At 40.8% G+C, this 19,885-nt stretch overlaps 1 protein-coding gene across 3 annotated transcripts in view; it reads left to right on the top strand.

Moving 5' to 3' along the window:
• The window catches only part of Vwa8 (von Willebrand factor A domain containing 8), a 319,412-nt gene that overhangs the window by 111,570 nt on the left and 187,957 nt on the right, over positions 1–19,885 (top strand). For all 3 annotated transcript variants that reach the window (XM_038310723.2, XM_038310725.1, XM_038310726.1), the window contains exons 13-14: positions 11,037–11,197; positions 13,319–13,432. In XM_038310723.2, coding sequence (XP_038166651.1) covers positions 11,037–11,197; positions 13,319–13,432 — 275 coding nt within the window. The remainder of the gene's footprint in view (positions 1–11,036; positions 11,198–13,318; positions 13,433–19,885) is intronic.

Here is a 19,885-nt window from a genome sequence, read left to right as displayed (position 1 = left end):
TCGCGACTAACAGGACGATTTAGAGCATTTACCTGGTCCTGGTTTAACTTTGGTATATGGTATTTATCTAAAAAACTGTCCATTTCTTTTACATTTTCCAATTTTGTGGCATACAGGCTTTTGTAGTAAGATCTAATGATTCTCTGAATTTCCTCTGTGTCTGTGGTTATGTCCCCCTTTTCATTTCTGATCTTATTAATTTGTGTGTTCTCCCTCTGCCGTTTGATTAGTTTGGCTAAGGGTTTGTCAATCTTGTTGATTTTCTCCAAGAACCAGCTTCTTGTTTCATTGATTCTTTGGATTGTTTTCTGTGTTTCTATTTTGTTGATTTCTGCCCTCAGTTTGATTATTTCCAGTCTTCTACTTCTCCTAGGTGAGTCTGCTTCTTTTTTTTCCAGAGCTTTCAGGTGTGCTGTTAAGTCACCAATGAGTGCTTTCTCTGTTTTCTTTAAGTGGGCACCTAGTGCTATGAACTTTCCTCTTAGCACTGCTTTCATTGTGTCCCATAGGTTTGAGTATGTTGTGTCTTTGTTTTCATTAAATTCAAGAAAGACTTTAATTTCTTTCTTTATTTCTTCCTTGACCCAGGTGAGGGTCAGTAGTTGACTGTTCAGTTTCCATGAGTTTGTGGGCTTTCTGGGGGTAGCATTGTTGTTGAATTCTAATTTTAATCCATGGTGATCCGATAAGACACAGGTGGTTACTAATATTTTTTTGTAACTGTGGAAGTTTGCTTTGTTACCAAGTATATGGTCAATTTTCGAAAAGGTTCCATGAGCCGCAGAGAAGAAGGTATATTCTTTCCTATTTGGGTGGAATGTTCTATAGATGTCTGTTAAGTCCATTTGGTTCATTACCTCCATTAAGTCTTTCAATTCTCTGTTAGGTTTCTGTCTGATTGACCTGTCCATTGGTGAGAGAGGAGTGTTGAAGTCTCCAACTATTAGTGTGTGTGGTTTGATGGCTGCCTTGAGTTCTAGAAGTGTTTCTTTTACATAAGTGGGAGCTTTTATATTGGGGCATAGATATTCAGGATTGAGACTTCATTCTGATGGATTTTTCCTGTTATGAGTATAAAGTGTCCCTTTCCATCTCTTCTGATTGATTTTAGTTTGAAGTCAACTTTGTTGGAAATTAGTATGGCCACACCCGCTTGTTTCTTAGGGCCATTTGCTTAATAAACCTTTTCCCAACCCTTTACTCTGAGTAGGTGTCTGTCTTTGTGGTTGAGGTGTGTTTCTTGTAAACAGCAAAATGTTGGATCCTGTTTTCGTATCCAGTCTCTTAGCCTGTGCCTTTTTATAGGTGAATTGAGTCCATTGATATTAAGTGATATTAATGACCAGTGGTTGTTAACTTCGGTCATTTTTTGTAGTAGAGTTTGTGTGTTTCCCTTCTTCTAGTTGTGCTGGTGAAGGGTCGCTAGATGCCTGAGTTATTGTGGGCGTTGTTGGACTCCTTGGTTTGTGATTTTCCTTCTATTACTTTCTGCAAGGCTGGATTTGTGGCTACGTATTGTTTAAATCTGTTTTTGTCCTGGAATATCTTGTTTTCTCCATCAATGGTGACTTTCATGAGTGAAAATCAGCCTCTCTCGGCACAGGGGAATAAATGCCTTTGCTGCTGATTGGTGGGAAGATGGGCAGCTTGGAAAAGGTGCCCTGCTAGTTCATCCAGCTCAGTTGTCAAATCTTGGCCAGCCTTTTGTTGGTGCTTCCTCAGGCAGAGTCCCTACTTTTCTCCTAAGCAACTTCCTGAATCTGTCAGTGTGTTCCAGTTTCCAACCCAGTAAACAGATGTTCGGCTTCCTACAGAGTCTCCCGTGGAGGGGAAATTCAGGGACAGAAGCTTTTGTTTGGTGAGGACCGTGTCCAAAGGGATCCATTAAGCCAGCAAAGAAAAGTTGTCAAGTACTGGAGCTGTGGCACACGCCTTAGATTTCCTCTGTCTCCTGTGCTGCCAGCGCCAGGGATCAGTCTTCATCCTTCGCTGTTCAGAGTCCACCACAGGCCCAGCCTTGCCTGTGATGCTAACCCCCAGCCCTGGATCCATGAAGCTTTGATGCAAAATGCATGTGGCAGATGGAATTTTACTCTGTAATTTTGAAAAGCGTGTCTTTTATATCACTTGAGCATTTGTAGATATCTAATTCTAATGCATTGCACTCCACAACCATTCACCTGGGAGAATGTAAATCAGACTTTGTCATTTCCCTGCTTAGAACATAAAGTGTTGCCATTGTGTTAGAATAGGAGGACTCTGGCTCATGAGCCCCCTTCAGTGAGGTTGCCTATTGGAACCACTTAAGGGTCTTTCAGAACTTCCCAGTTCAGAATATGCCATCAGAGAGATGGAAGTAAGTAATGTGAGGTAAAGCCCAACTTGAATCTTTTAAATTCTATCAGCAGCTGGGGTTGAGAACTCGGCGGCCTCTGCAGCCTTTTTCCGGATGTGCCCTCTGCTCATTATGCTTGAGTCTCACTGGCTGCCTAGACTTGTTTGGCTTTTCCCTGCATCAGGCCCTTTTCACAGCCTGTGCTGCTCCCTTGTCCTGAAATACCCTCCCTCGGATGTGTGCTTTCTCTGACAGTTAGATTCAGTGTGAATGCCCTTAGAGAAGTGGCCATGAGTCACCAGTGCGTTGGCTGTCATGTAGCCTTTGCTTGTGTGGCACTGACTGTTATGTGTTCTCGCATCTGTGTCTCTTCCTCCCTTCTCTTGTCTATTTTTACCCTATCCCCCTGGAAACTGAGCTGCGTGCTTATCTTTTTAACTGCTGTGCTCTTGGCACCTACAACAGTGACCGGCAGGTACAGGCTTCCAACCTGTTAGATACGTGGCTTTGAATGAATGAATAAATGAAAAGTTTTGATTACTTTTAAGTGATCAGCTATCCAATATCATGTGGTATCATAAGATGCTGAACTAAACTTCTATTGTCTGGTGACATCATTGCTCTTGTGACATCATAGCAACATGTGTTCATTGTAGAGCTGGTGTAATCATACTGTTTATGCTTCTGGTCATTCAAAATACAGAGCAAACAATATGTCCACAATTTTTTTAACGAATGGCTGTTCATTTCATGTTTTTTTGAACATCATGCCCTAGGAGTAGGTGTACCATGTATACAACCTAGTTGTGTGATTAGCTATCTGATCCAAGTTTGTGTAAGCTTAATGGCATTTGTACACTGAAATTGCTAAAGGTCACAAGTCTCAGAACACATGCCTGGTCTTGAACAACATTGTAATATATTCAAATTGTAATATCTGTATGTTGTTTCTATAGTTGATTCATATTCGGCTATTTTAAACTCTTGTCAGGTGCCAAGCATAGTCCCATTTAGTTCTAAGGGTATTTTATATTCCCAATAATAAGGAAGCTACAAAATTAGATTGAAGCCCTACTGAAAGAGCATAATTGAAAATCACCCTCCCTTCAGTGCCGCTTTTCACACTGCAGACTAGCGGGAATTTGGGTGATGTTGGGTTTGATCAAATGACACAATTTAGATGTCTTTGCTGAATATCAAACAGGTAATCACATACCTGTATAAGCATTGATCTTGTTTAGTATTTGATTTTGGAAATTAATCTCCTATAAGATAGTAGGATATAAGATGATTAATCTAGAATTTGCTGGTGCATTCTTACCTGCCCCTCTATAGAGTTTGTAGTTGGGGTAAAGTCTGGTTGTTTAATAATTGGTTTTATTCTTTAATACCATCCTTAAGTTGTGTGTGGGGGGGTTGTGGACAACAATATTCATTTAGGCTAATACTAGGAGAGATTTATTACAGGGTGTTAACTGGGTTACAGTCTGGGGAAAGACAGAGTTTGTCCAGTCTAGGATGACAGATCCAGGAATGTTTCAGCGACAGCTGCCCTTAGAAGAGAAGCTGTCTCCCTGTTTGCTAACATCTTCCTTGTTTGGTAGAGCGTGGCTCACTCACTAACACTAGCTGCAAAGGCTTTAAGAAAGACTTTCTAGCCCGTATAGTATAGAAAGGATATTAGGAGATAGTTCGACTGGGTATTTTCATTTAATTTGTTAAATTATTTGCACCCACTCTGACCTTGTCTATTTTAGTTTGAAGCTTTAGTAACATTTCCTTTAGTTGATTCCGTCATGAATTTATTAAATTATTAAATCCTTCGTTAATAAGATGGGTTTATAAAATTAATAATAATGGATTTATTAAATTCATCATTAATAAGATAGCTGACTTGATTAGCTGTAACCAGAGAAATTTAATTTATGGTGTGTGTGTATATAACAGAGAGGGAGGAAGGTGGAGAAGGGGGAGGAAGGGGAATGTGTGTGTGTGTGTGAGAGAGAGAGAGAGAGAGAGAGAGAGAGAGAGAGAGAGAGAGAGAGAGAGAGAGAACCAATTTTCTTTTTCCAGTTTCTAGGTATTGAACTCAGTTTGGCAGACTTATGCAGTGGCTACTCTTGCCCACAGAGCCATGTTACCAGCCTGAGAACTTTGTTTTGTGTTTATAAAGTGACTTTGTAACTAGGGCAGGTCATCTAATAGACCCTAGTGGTTTCCATGGATAGAGGTGTGTGTTTGAAAACTCAGTGGCTGTCCACAGAGAAGTTGCCAAAACAGTCATGGTTGTGAGCCAGCATCTCATCATGCAGATAAAAGTAAATATTTGTTTCTATGTGAAAATGAGAAGTTCTTTTTTGTTTTATTATTATTATTATTATTATTACAAATTTTCACCTCCTCCCCGCCTCCTCTTTCCCTCCCCCACCTCCTATTCCCCCTCCCCCACCTCCTATTCCCCCTCCCCCTCCCTCTCCACTCCAAAGAGCAGTCAGGGTTCCCTGCCCTGTGGGAAGTCCAAGGTCCTCCCCCCTCCATCCAGGTCTAGGAAGATGAAGATCCAAAATAAGAAATAACAAATGCCCTGTGTTAATATTTTAAGTGGATAAAGAATTATATCCACCTAGAGATATTCTTACTTTAGGACAATTAAAAAAGATTTATGTGTTTTTTATTTTATGTGCGTGAGTGTTTGCCTTCATATCCGTGAGTACCATGTACTTGCCTGTTACCCATAGAAGCTAGGCACAGCATAAGGTCCTCTGGAACTGGAGTTACAAGGGGTTGTGAGCCACTATGAGATCCGAATCTCAATTCCCTGGGAGAACCTAGAGTGTTCTTAGTTACTGAGCTGTCTTTCCAGCCCCTAACTAGGATGGCTTTATTTCTGTGTGTATATTTAAAGATATTTTGCAGTAGCACTGGCAAGTAGATATAACTAAGGTTATTTTTTTGTGGCATAGTTAACATCAGGCACTACTTTGTGACTTTTAAATTGAGGGTTTGGTTTGTAAAGTGAGCCTTGGACCTGTGTAGTTGGCAGCTCTTCACTCTGAAATCTGCCCATGGATTGTCAGGGAGACCAACTCTTACTGTGGAATCTCCTCTCCTGAAATTTATTGCTGCCTTTGCAGTGATGTGCCTTTTCCTCCCCGACCCCAACAACATTCTCTGATGTACCCTGTCAGGTCTCAACTCTGGGTGCCCCTGCAATCGTGGGCATGTGTCACTGTTCACCACACACATCTTGTGACAGCCTTTATGTTGGATATTACAGTTTACATGCAAAATTGTAATTGTTCTTACAATATATTTTGTATGATTCCTGTTTTGTTTCTTAGTTTTATAAATCTTAATATGTTAGCAAATCTTTGAAAGTCAATTTAAGTTCTTTCTCTCAGTTTTCCGAGTTCATAGTTGTGGGAAGAGTATGACACATTTAATCCCAGCACTTGGGAGGCAGAGGCAGGTGGATCTCTGATCTGAGTTCTAGGCTAATCTGATCTACATAATTGAGTTCCCAGTCCACTGACTAGTGAGACCCTGTTGTCTGCCCCTCCCCTCACCCCCTTTAAGGTACTGTTTTAAACCTGACTGAGAACCTATTCTGTATGTACTTCAGTGCCCTACTTTTGCCAATGCCACTTTAGTTCTTTGCCAAAAAATTGCATATGCATTATAGTATAAAATTATAGTTCTGGTGTCAGTGTTTATATTCAAAGAGAGACAGTTAGCTTTCCTTTATACACTGACAACACACTGTCAGTTTGTTGGTTTCCTTTGATGACATTCTAAGTTGAAACTCATTCTAATCCAATTCCAGCTGCTGGGTAAACAGCCGTGGTTTTCTTATTGGGCTAATGTTTTGTATCTGGGTCTCTCAAAAGCATGTTGGAAAAATTAGCTAAGACTGTGCAAACATTCTGAAGACATCAGAGACATACTGTTGCTTTAAAGTTCAAATCTATATTCTCAGATACATGAAATGGCAGTTATGCTTCTTATTAAGATGATTCCATTTTCACCAGCTTTCTTTACTTCAAAATAGCATTGTTTAATAGGATACTGGACCTTAGGAGATGTGGGGGGATGTTCATGAAATCTAAAAGGAGGAGCTGTGTTTAAGTTAGACAATGGAAGCTTTTAGTGTGCTAGATTTCATGTCCTGCTTTAAAGTTTTTGAGGAAATACAGAATAGGAAATGGTTGGGCTCTATGATATCATTAGTGCTATTTTTATTCTCAGAAGTTCAGAAGTTTCAGGAACGAGAAAATATATACAAAAATGAGGACATTCATTGTTCTTATAATTTTATTAATGTGCTTTCAAGATGTCCATAAAAAGTAAGTTTAAAAAAGTTTTCATTTTTCAATTTACCAGCATGCATATAGGTAAGAAGAATAAGAAATATATATACACATGTACATATGTCTGTCTATATTATGCATATCTATATTTTGAATAAAAATACTAAAACAATTTCAGATATTAAAAGCCAAAAAGACCATACATAAAAACAGTTGAGGGAAGCGAGCCGCGCGGTGGCTCATCGTGTAAGGCACTAACTTGCGCGTGCGAGTGAGTGCGTGTGTTCCCGAGTTCGAATCCCGTGTGCTTCTGTCACATGTGTCGTGTCTATGCGTGTGCTGCTTGTGCGAACTGAGTCCCACGGCTTCTTGTGGGGAAAAAAAAACAGTTGAGGGACTGGAGAGATGACTCAGCAGTTAATAGCACTTGTTGCAGAGACTTGATCCTCAACACCCACATGGTGGCTCACAATCATTTATAATGGGATCTGGTACCCTCTTATGGTGTGTAGATATATGCAGACAAAGCATCCATAAACATAAAATACAGAAATGAATAGTTATTTTTTAAAAGAACGAACAAGATGTAGAAAAACCATTAGAATTGTCACTGATGTGGCAGCTGTACACTGTGTGAAGAAACTTGATAGTAAAGTGTATGGGGTGAGGACCGTGTGGAATGTTTTAATATCGTGTGCGGAGTTGTGATACAGAATTTGCTGGTTTGAGAATAAAGAATTACCTCTACTGCCAAAATATATACTAACAAAACCCTGAGCTGCTTAAGCCAGCGGCAGGGCATTCCTCTTCTCATTTCTGGGGACAAAAACAAGATTATAGCTGAACCGGGCCCGTGTCTTACCAGTGTTCACTGCAGACCTAGGGCTTCACATGGTGTCCATTCACTTCTTTTGCAAATATGTCAGGCTGCCTCCTTCCAGCTCCCCTCCCTGAGTCCCAGCAGCAGGGGGTTTTGTTGTTTGGTTGTCGTCTGTTTTCAACAGGCTCTCACAGCCGCGGCAGTGCTGGGGTCATGTCAGCAAGCTTCTGCGTCTTCCTGTGTGTGGGATAAGCCCTCTACCCAGAGAGCTGGCGTAGAGTGCTAAACGGAAGGGCAGCTCACTCCTCTGCCTCCTCACCTCTAGTTCATGCCACTCCGCTTTGCACCTCATAGGTACTATTAGCATAAGGACAGGCATCAATAAAGGAAACCCAGGTTCCCATTAACTTCATTTCTTATAAGAGTGTTGCCTCAGAGGCATAGCAGTGCTACAAGTGCAATATTAATAAAAGCCTGGAGGTTAGATCTACTCAGTCTGACTTTTCGGGAGATGGAACCTAAGCTTATTAATTTCTCCAGCTATTTCTGGAATATAGCCTAGGTTTGAAGCCCTGTGCTAAGGTGTGTGTTTATTTTATGCCTCTGGGACAGTATGTGATATGGCTATGTAGTGAATATTTTGTCTGGAATAATGTTGAGAATTTTAAGTTAATTTGTTCTAATACTAAAATTTAAAAGGTCATATGCATGTTATGTATATATATGTATAAATACTCATGTTTGATTTTTAAAATAATTTTATTATGAAAATGATCTACTTGACAGACTTGATTTATGCCTAATTTTTCCTGCAGAAGAACAACTTAGGACTCAGTAGCACAGCCCCTGGGGGAGAGTGCCCCCCCATATTCCTTCTCATTGATGATATAGATACATTTAGTCTTGGCTGTTGTTAGCTGTCATTGACAGCTATGAAGCGATACTACCCACACAACTTGTATAAAATTTAAATTCCTAGTACAATTAGAAAACACTATTACCCCCTCAGAGCTTAGGGAACCTCTCAGAGGAGGAGGGAACGTGTGTAAGAGTCAGAGGGAATGGATGACACCAAGAAAACAAGGCCCTCTGAATCAACTGAGCAAGGCTCATATGAATTCAAGAGACAGAAGCAGCGAGCACAGGGCCTACACAGGTCATCTGTGTATGTATTATAGCTTTCAGCTTGTTTTTTTTGTTTGTTTTTGTTTTTTGTTTTTTGAGACAGGGTTTCCCTGTAGTTTCTAGATCCTGTCCTGGAACTAGCTCTTGTAGACCAGGCTGGCCTCGAACTCAGAGATCCTCCTGCCTCTGCCTCCTGAATGCTGGGATTAAAGGCGTGCGCCACCACCGCCCGGCTCAGCTTGGTATTTTTATGGGACTCATGAGTGTATGAACAAGTGTCTCTAATTCTTGCACTTGGGCTTCTTGGGTTGCCTTGCCCAGCCTCAATGTGATGGATTTGTTTTATCTTATTATATTGTATTTTATCAAAGAAGAGAAGACACTATTAAACTGTGTCTTAGTTACTTTTCTATTGCCCTAACAAAATACCATAACCAAGGAATCTTATTTTTTAAAAAAACATTTAATTCAGGACTTTCTTGCAGCTTCAGAGGGTGTGAGCCCATGACCATCGTGGTGGGGAGATTGGCAGCAAGCTTTGTGCTGGGGCAGGAGCTGAGAGTTTGCATCTCATCCACAGATGAGAGAGAGAGAGAGAGAGAGAGAGAGAGAGAGAGAGAGAGAGAGAGAGAGAGAGAGAGAGAGGGAGAGGGGGGAGGGAGAGAGAGAGAGAGAGAGAGAGAGAGAGAGAGAGAGAGAGAGACTTCTGAAACCTCCATGCTCACTCCAGCAACACAACTCCTTCAACAAGGTCACACGTCCTAATCCTTCCCAAACAGTGCTGCTAACTGGGGACCAGGCATTCAAATATATGAACCTATTGCGTCCATTCTCATTCAGATCACCACAAAGAATAAGGCCAAGTATTGACATCAGAAACAACCTTTTAGGGTTGTGGGGTTGCGGGTTTCAAATGTTATGTTTAAGACTGTCTTCATTGGGCTGGAGAGATGGCTTGGTGGCTAAGAGCACTTGTTGATATTGTAGAGGACCCAGCACCCACATAACCATCTTTGATTCAAGTTTCAGGGGATCTGATGCCTTCTTCTGACCTAGTAAGACACCAGGCACACATGGTGTATATGCATACACACAGGCAAAACACTCATACATAAATATAAAAGTCTTCATGATTTAATCCAGTCCTGCTTATATTTTTGTCATTACCTTTTTATTTACTTTTTGTATTTTATTATCACATATAATAGTGCATTTCACTGTGACATTTTTATGTATGTATATAATTCATTTTATTGCATTGACCTTGTTACCCTCTCTTGTCCCCTTCTGACTTATACTGATTGATTTCATCTTACCAATTAGCCTATCTTCCACTTTTACCTCTGTGTGTGGGGGGGCGGGGAAGGGAAATTTCAGTATGACCCAAATTTCAGTATGTGAGTTTTAGTGTGCTCTCTTATGGGAGCATGGACACCTTACCAGTGGCTACACCACTGAAGAAAATGTTCCTGCTTCTGCCAGCCAGTGTGCTTATTTCCAGGGAGGGGTGGAGCCCATGAGACCCTCACCCTATAACGATGTTAATAGGCCCAATCTTGTGCAGATTTTGTACAGATATCACAGATGATACAAATGAGGAGTTCAGCAGCAATGCCATATGTGGAAGTTAGCACTCCATATAACTTTCCTCCCACTGCCCTTAACATCTTTTCCACTCCTCCTTCTGCAGGATTCCCTGGGCATTGAAGGAGCTCTGTTTATGACCAGGGCTCACGAATCCACTCCTCTGGGCATAAGCACAGCTCTTTGGGAGGCACTTTGACGGGTGTATCGTGTCCATTAAATGAAACAGCAGCAGTGGCTTCCCCAGCTTTTCTAGTCCCATTTGTGAATTCACTTCTGTGTGTAACAGCCCTCAAATCTATTAAAAAAAAAAGTTGGTCACCACCATAACAGACTTGCCAGTACTGCCCATTCTAGATAGACTAAGCGTCTCTGAATGGTGACTTGGCCTGGCTTCTCCGTGTGTCTTCTTCCATCATGTGAATGCGTAATAATTAGAAAAAAACCTAAAGCTTTCCAGTGACCTTTCTTTTTGGTTTGAGAAGACATTTTGTTATTTGAAATAATGCCATGTGAAGAGAGTAATGTTCTGTCCATAGAAAAGTGTCTATAAGGCTAAGCATCACGTGTGTGTAAGGCTAAGCATCACGTGTGTGTAAGGCTAAGCATCACGTGTGTATAAGGCTAAGCATCACGTGTGTATAAGGCTAAGCATCACGTGTGTCTATAAGGCTAAGCATCACGTGTGTCTGTGAGGCTAAGCATCACGTGTGTATGTAAGGCTAAGCATCATGTGTGTGTAAGGCTAAGCATCATGTGTGTCTATAAGGCTAAGCATAACGTGTGTATGTAAGGTTAAGCATCACATGTGTCTGTAACACCAACTCTGTGTGTTCTTTGCCGTGTGTGTGGTGACTGGCTTTAGGATATGACAGCACGTGACCTGCTACAGCAGCGGTACACACTCCCCAATGGTGACACTGCCTGGAGATCCTCACCCCTTGTGAATGCTGCTCGAGAAGGCAAGCTGGTCCTGTTGGATGGCATTCACCGGGTCAACGCTGGCACGCTAGCTGTATTGCAAAGGTTTGTGTCACAGTCGGTCTCTGTGCCAACCTACACGGGGTTATGCAGATCCTGAGGAACTTACAATTCTGTACTCAAATCGAATAAAGCATAGTTAATATTTTTGTTATAAACTCATGATTATAAGGCAGCCAGATTTGCTGTCTAAGAGCTGAAGGAAGAAAGCCCATAGGCAGTGGTTTCAAAAGGCTTACTTCTATACATGGGTTAATATGAGCATCAAGCCACACATCTGAAGCAGCTGTGATTTTTGTCCTAACTACACTGCTTAGAAATCATCCCAGACCTTCACTGGGGCCTGAACTTGTAAGGATTATTTTTTTTTAACTTTTGAAACAAAGGTTTAATATAAAATTTATATTTATTTTCTTATTTCACTCACTTGGTGTGGATACGAACATTTCTGTAACTACCATTTTTTTTTTTTGTTTTGAATGTGAAAAAGTTGTCCACACATTTCAAGAACTCTAGAATCCTAGAATCTAATGTTGGAATAGTCTGTGTGTAATTTCTGTGGAAAATATTCATAGCCTGTCATTTAAAAGGTTAGATGCTGTTCATTCCTTTTCTGCAGCATGACTTTTAATCTGACTTACTGGGAAGTGTCAGATAAATGAAACGAGCTATTTCTTCAGCTAGCTAACCACAGTTTTTATCGCTGACAAGCTGCAGATTCTAAATGCAATGAAAGATTCCAAATGTGTTTTATTAATCTTGATTCAGTTTGTGTGGGTTTAAAAATAGTAATCACGAAGTTTTAGTGATTTACTGCAAACATTTCTTAGACTTGCAATTTCTTTTTCCTCTGCTAAACATAGAAATGTGAACACAAAATAAGAAAACACTCTGTTTCCTCTTGTTGACTATCTCTCAGATATCTGACCAAGTACAAAAGAGTGCAGCATGTCTGCACTGTGCCTAGCAGGATGGAACTTTAAAAATACCAATGGTGTAGGCAGACTTTTCTTTCCTGACCTGGTTTCCAAATAACTGACATGGATACTTAATTGTGTGAATGCTTGGTGGATAGCTCAGGCTTATTACTAACTAGATCTTACATTTTAACCTATTTGTATTAATCTATGTGCTGCCCCAAGGCTTGTGGCATTTACCTCTCCGGCCTGTCTTCCTTACTCTACACCTGGCTGCTACTCCTCTGACTTCACCCTTCTAGTCTGGCTCGCCCTCCTAATCTCTTCTGCCCAGCTATAGACCAGTCAGCTCTGTATTAACCAATGAGAGTAATACATATTTACATTGTACAAAGATTATTCCGCAGCAATGCCTGGCCTTCATCCCCACCAATTCTTGGAGTTCTTAATCCAGGCCAGAGTTTTGAACATTGGCATTTTTAAACACTGCCCAGAGGTCCTAACTTACAGTATAGCCTGAGAAAAATGATGTTGAGTATCTTATTTTATATTAACTGTTCAATTTTCATACTAAATCTATGAGGTTGGCCTTAATTGTTTTGCCTTAATTTTCTAATAAAATTTAGAGAGGTGGAATGGTTCTCCCTTCTCTGATTATTCAGTAAGTCAGTGCAGAGTTGGACTTGAGTACAGACTGTCTGTACCCAAAACTTCTGCATTAGTCTTTGACCTTTGCAGTGCCTAATGGGAATGTCTTTATGTTGCATGGGAAACTAGGTTACTTCAGGACTCCCCATGAAATTGTAGTGAAGTTATTTTGTTTTAGAGGCTTTTGTTATTTTAAATCCTGCAGTTTTAACAGTAGAAATATTTGGATACTTTCCCACAAGAAGCTACATTGGATTCAAGAGTGTGTGATAATTGGCTTGCCCATGAATGGATGCCCCAGGGTTGACCTGAGATACTCATTCAGCTGGTTCTTTTTGTCTCCTATATCCTCCTTCCCTTCTTCCAGCCTCTTCTCCTTCATTCTTATCTCTGGTATTCAGGATTGCTTCTCTGTTGAGAGTTCAGTACATCTGCCAAGGATAACCTGGAATGCTACTGACCAAGTTACCATTGTGAAAAGTACATGTAACAAAACTGTTAGGCTCACCCACCCACAATTATAGGCACAGTTAAGTATTGGCTAAGTGATTTTGCCCCTCATAATGATGTTAATTTGTCCTTGTCCCCTCCACCCCATCAGACTAATCCATGACCGCGAGCTCAGTCTGTATGATGGATCACGGCTGCTGAGGGAAGACAGGTACCTGAGCTTGAAGCAGGGACTACAGCTAACAGATGAGCAACTGCAGGACAGGTAATCTGGAGTACGTTATTCTCCTGAGGGTTGTTTTTATTTTTTAACATTTATTTATTGTGTGTACATGAAAAGCTCACATACAGAAGGCAGAGGCTGACTTACAGGAGTGAATGCTCTTCTTCTACTAGAGTTGTGGAGATCAAACTCACATCCTCAGGCTTGGCAGCAAGTGCTTTACCCTCTGAGCCATCTCGCCAACCCTTGAGTATAGTATTATTAGCTCTACTTTACAGCTAAGTTGAAAGTAACATTCTTTATTTCCAGCTGAACTAGGGTCAAGCAAAACAAAAACTGAATAGTTTAGCTTGGTGTATTGAGTGGGTATAGCCTGATATCTAAAACCTGAGAGTTGTCCAAGTTGTACTCTGTATTCTTAGCCTTCTTTCAAATAACCATCCCAACTGTATTTCTAGAAAAGTAAGCCAAGCTTACTAGGAGTCATGAGCATCTCTGTGGGTATCCCCTGAGGCACATTGTCCTGTGGCTTTCTTAAAGCTCTTCCTAGGTATTACAGTCAGATGCAGTGGGTGGGATCTGATTTTAACTTGAGCAGGAAACAAAATGAAAACATTTTTAAAAGACAAATAGAAAAAGTTAGGGCCAGGGAAATCTGTAAAGTACTGACTGCATGGGCTTGAGGACCTAGGTTTGGATCCCCCCAAACCCATGTAAAAAGTGTACATAGTGACTTTGACCTCAACATGAGACGGTAGTTTGAGAATGGAGACAACAGATTTCTTAAACTAATTGACTAGCATAGCCAAATAAATAGTTTCAGGTTCAGTTAGAGACCCTGTCTTATACATAAAGCTGGAAGCCAGGGCACAGCTGTGCAGGGAGGCAGGTGTAGATGGACCTCTCTGAGCTTGTTTCCATAGTGAGTTCCAGGCAGTCAGGGCTACACAGCCAGGACTTGTCTCAAAGAATAAAACAAAGTAATAAAGGGAGGGAATCAGTTGAGGAAAGTTGTCTGTCACTGCTCTGACACACGCGCCTGTACTAACAAGTATATACATATAACACATGGCCCCCAAATAAAAAAAAATTAAATATATACCACACGTATGTTCCCTACTGTTGAGTTAATATTGGTTTGCAAAAGTATCATAATGGTATTGCGATTATGAAAGGAAACCTTCCCTTTCCAGGAGATGCTTAGTGACATAGAAAGGATAGATAAGTCTGTGAAAAGAAACATACCAGAGGGCAGGGCATGGCCAGCGTGGGCAAGGATGTGAGCTGAAGAGCTCTTGGCACTCGGGGGAGTTGGAGTGAAGACTTGAGAGATTGTATTAGATAGCCTTTGCACTGGAGAGAAATAGTTTTCAACTGCGTATCTTCTCCTTAGACGAGGCTTCTCTTGTGTCATCCCCATGTTAGTACCTTCCACTGGGCTTTGCATGTTTGGAGATTGGTGCATTGTGGGTAGGCAGGAAGAGGCTATGATGATGACCACATCCTCACTTAATAGAACCTGATGCAGCGGAAGCTTTGCCTTTCCCATATCAAAACTATTGTACTTTTGAATTTTTGCCTTGTCAAGGAAATGTTAATTTCTGAGTTACCTAGATTTTTTTTTATTGATTTTATTGAGTTCTGCATTTTTCTGTGCTCCTCTCCCTACCGCTCCCCTTCCCTCCAACCCTCTCCCATGTTCCCCATGCTCCCAATTTACTCAGGAGATGTTGTATTTTTCTACTTCCCATGTAGATTAGATCCATGTAAGGCACTCTTGGGGTCCTCACTGTTGTCTGCTCACCTAGATTATTAAAGAATAACAGTCGATTTCACAACTGCATATTGACGAGTACCTTGTCAATTCTCACAGCTTAGAAGTGGCCCAGTTTGAGTTTAGGTCAGTAAGTCAAGGAGATCGCCCTCATTCCATCTCTTGGTACACAGCGCTCAGTGTTTGTGCATTACTTACATGTGAATCATGGTCGGGGAAGAGTAGAGATTTTAAGAAAGATGAATCAAAGTAATTGAGCAACAGCTCCTGAGCTTGCCAGGCAGTTTTCCTTAGGATGTGGGGAGCCCCGTGCTTCTGCCAAATCTCCAGGAAATGATAGCCCTTTTCTGTGGAAAGGACCTGTGTTTTCTCTAATAGTCGTACTAAGTTTTGCAAACACTTTGAGGAACACAGTGGCCCTCAGCTTCATGTTGAGGGTTTATCCTGTGGTGGTCATTAGCCCTTCTGTCTCAGAGGTTTCTGTCTTGACCACCATCAGTTGTGTGTCTTCCACTGCGCACGCCCAGCTCTTCTCCATCTCTGACATCACACTGAGAAAGTGAGGGAGGCCCTGGAAATACTTTTCCTTACAGTTAAAAAAATGTTTCTGTGATTTCCTAAGGTCAGACATACATGAGACTTGAGCCAGATAGAAATTCCAAAGCATTTTATGAGAAACCCCAGTCCCCGTCCTGAATTCCATGACTGCCTCTCATGTCCCACTTCTCATCCTAGAGGTTTTCTCTTCTAATTCTAGCGGGTTCTTTTGATGCTTGCCTCATGTCATCAGGAAACAAGTGTCACTGCTGTTTGTTGACTTGCCCAGGTTAGGGACTGTGTGTTGATTTCCTGCACAAAGAGTGAAGATGCAGATCTTCGTGCCCCTCTCCCACTGCGCACACTTACTTCCATCCCCTTGTTCTCCTAGTATTATTGTATTTGTTGGGAATTTTATTGAACTCTTAATTTTTTCAGGACAGTGTAGGGACTATAACTGAGTCATTCAATGTTAAAGTAGATTTTTCTCATACACCCTTCTCGTCTTCCCTAAAGTTAGGAATTGCCTCTGTATGAAAGATTTAACTAAGTAAAGAAAATGGAGCTAACCGTCAGAGCAGAAATCTGTATAATACTGACTTGAGATCGCCGAGGGAGGGGCCTCTTTTCCCTGTGTCAGTCACCTTTTTATCCCAGTCGCTTCTCTCTGTTGGTGAACTCTCATCTCCTTCAGATGCGTCCCAGTTTGTGATTCCATGTTCCATCCGGTTCATAGTCTTCCTGTGGTGCACCTGGACTCCTTTTACACTTGTAGCTCCTGGGCCATATAGGCCTTCATCTCCTTGGTCTCTTGAGCTTTTCGTTATTTAGATGGTGGGTAGAACCTCCTGGCCAGAACGTCTAGTTTTTCTTCTTTTTTATGTTCTATCATCCATTTGTTGTGTTTTCATTAAATTTTCAGAAGCAAGATGTTCAAACAATGGTCCTTTCTCGTCCTTTGAGGGGCTGGAAGGCCAGCTCAGCAGTCAGGAGCATGACTGCTCTTGCTGAGGACCTGAATTTAATGGGCACTTGTAGCTCCAGTTCTAAGGGATCTGGTGTCCTCTTCTGGAGTACACATACCCATACATACGCATAGTTAAAAATAAAATGAGTTATTAAAATACTCTTGTCAGGTCAAAAGCAATTTTGATTTAATTCTTGTTTAAGAAAGATAGGACTTACTAACAAAAAATCCTTGATTATAGTTATACATTTTTAAAGTTGTAAAGATCTATTCGGGCTAGCAGAAACTAACTTGAAGATGTATTCTAGCCTCTTTGGCTTTGCTAATTTTGTTACACTTTAGCTATTTAGACAAACTGAGTCATACAAGAAGCTGTGATATTCTGTAAAGGTACCCTATGAAAGGATCAGAAAAATAGCTTTATTTTTCTGGACTACATTTAAAAGTTTATTTTGAAACACAAAATAAGGGATCTTCAATTCCACTTTTTTAATATATTTTTTTTAAATTTTATATTCATTGGTATTTGCCTGCATGTATGTCTCTGTGAGGGTGTCAGATCCCCCAGAACTGGAGTTAGACAGTTGTGAGCTGTCATGTGGGTGCTGGGAATTGAACCCGGGTCCTCTGCAAGAGCAGCCCGTACTCTTAGCTTCTGAGCTGTCTCTCTAGCTCCCTTCAATTCAAATTTTAAGGCTCAAATTTAACAGGGATAAAACTGTAATGTTCTAATCTTATAAAAGCTACTGACTTGTTTGTAAACTATTAAAGGTAATTAAGCCATGCAAGTTAGTAGTCAGTCACCTTATAAATGGTCAGATTCTTTCATGTGCTCAGAACTACACTTCTAGCCATGCTGGGTACAAATGTATTCATTTAGAGACAAGTGCTAGCCTTCCGTGTCTGCTGTCATGTGTGATGATGTGAGATGACAGCCTCAAACCCCCAAAGAAGCTGGCTTTTCTAGCAAGCCTGAACCTTTAAGCTTGTTTACCCAGCCAGTGCCTTTCTATTCAGGACAGTGCCACCGGCACAGACATTTTGGGGGTAGACAACATCTGTCTGAGTGTCTATTTTCCTCTCAGTATCCCTCCTTTGTGTGCGAACAGCAGTTATTTTCTCCTGATTGAAAGCAGTTCTTGTTAATCACAATACCGAATCTGCTGTACTCTAATAGTATGGTAAATTTCTTTACTTCTTCTTGGCTATTTTTCACTTAATATGCTAACTCCTTCCTTTCATAGTCTACATCGGTTTCATCTAGATCAGTTTCATCGAAATCAGTTGGCAGTATTTCTTCCAGGGTGGTTCTTGGGTAATGTGTTTACATGTTACTGTGTTGTGATTGCCTAACAGCTTGACTCAAAGGACATCATAGAGTATAAAAAGCCAGAAATTTCCACTTAGGGGGAAATTCACTGCTTTCACGAGTTGTACTTGTGAATAATTATGACTTATTATCTAGCACGAGTTGATTCTTCATGTTGTCCACATCTACCACTCTGGGCATTAGCATGTAGGGTAGAAGTTCAGGACCTAAATTACATGACCTTTCTTTCTGTACTATTTTAGATGACTAACGATCCGAAAGCTCTGTTTTTATAGTGTTTAAACAAACTCACTTTTGTTTTAATTTATGCCTTATTTCCTTATGGGAGATTTTTAAGAGAAAAATATTAGAGAATTGGCAAGGAGGTTTTCTATTGTTTAAAGAGGCTTTTGGAGGGTGGTCAGAGGTAGTGACTCAGCATAGCACCAGTGGAACAGCTCCTATAGTCTTGCACAAATAGATAAATCTATCTTAGAAGCAGGTTTTTGAGGACAGTGTCTTCCAGTGTGGGGAGTAGTGTCTCTCAAGGGGTGACTGAAAGCTCCTGGTTTTGTTGAATTTGAATGGCTTAACGGTAATGAAGATCTAAGAACATCTTTCCTTTTCAGCCCAGTTGACAATGCAGGTGCCTGCTCTGGTTGGAGTAGTTTTCCTACCTGTGTTTGGAAAGCGTCCTTAGACTCTCAGTAGCAAGTGCTTTCCAGTTAGTTCATTGAGAACACAGTGTCCCACATGTAAAAGGGAAAGGAGGAGTTGGCGCTCAGGAAATACCCGGATCGTGGGACTTTAGTCTTGTCAGGAGTCTGTCTTCTGTGTTGCCTTTTTTTCTAATATCACAACCCATGGTTCCTAGTAAAATGCTTACTTAGTTTTTGTTTTGTTTGATTGATGCGTATTTGCCTACATGTATGTATGTGAGTGCCTGGTATATCCATAGAGGTCAGAAGAGTTAGTTCACTAGGTCCCCTGGAATTGGAGTTAGATGGCTGGGAACTACCATATAGGTGCTAGGAAATGAATGTGGGTCTTCTGTGTGAGCAGTAAGTGTAACTGCTGAGCTGTCTCTCCAGCTTTGCACAAATGACTAATGTTAAACTGCGATAGAGTTTAAGATTAAACTGGAAAAGTGTTTGGTGACTTTTAGGATAGCATGATTTCCTTAATAAATGTTATATAAGTCTGTTGATTAGGAGTACCTTGGTGTACTTTAATAAAATGATGCCCTGATGTATAGAATCCCAGAATTAACATGGTTAATTAATTGGTTGTAGGCCCCCAATCCATTCAACCTCACGCCGTGAACCCAGTTCCACATGATGGCATTTCTCTCCTCCTTTGTTTACTAGTTCTTCCTCAAGGTCATACCCTTGACCTTGTCAGAGTGTCCAGCAGGGCTCTAGATTTTTCTCAGGTAATCATTCCTAACCACCTTTAGGAATGTTAGAATTCTCTTGTGTTGGATGCCAATAATGTAGGGACACAGCAATTAAAAACGGTGTGATGGCCACATATATCAAACACCAGCCACACCTACATTTCTTTCAGGAAATAAGGAGCAAAATAGAACTACTCCTTTTAAGGAGGAAAACTTACTTTTTTGGGAAGCAGGAGTATAAAATCTAGGCTACTGAATGTGTCCCTTCCTGCCGTGGCCGATACAGAGAAGCAATATAGATTTGTGGTCTGTTCCTGCATTACTTAGATGTGCTCTACTAGCTTTTATTTTTAGTGAATGTTGTTTTCATTGACTGTATTAAATACTGAAAACAGTTCACAATCTCTTTTCCTATTATTTACTGATGAATCATAACAACGTTTGACAGTTCTCAGTAGAGTACACTCTTCAGGCCTGTTACACTTTCTGGTGGAAGACAGTTTTATTATGAA

Source organism: Arvicola amphibius, chromosome 13, assembly GCF_903992535.2.
Source record: "Arvicola amphibius chromosome 13, mArvAmp1.2, whole genome shotgun sequence".
Classification (NCBI taxonomy): Eukaryota; Metazoa; Chordata; class Mammalia; order Rodentia; family Cricetidae; genus Arvicola; species Arvicola amphibius.
This window is presented reverse-complemented; position numbering and strand designations above follow the sequence as displayed.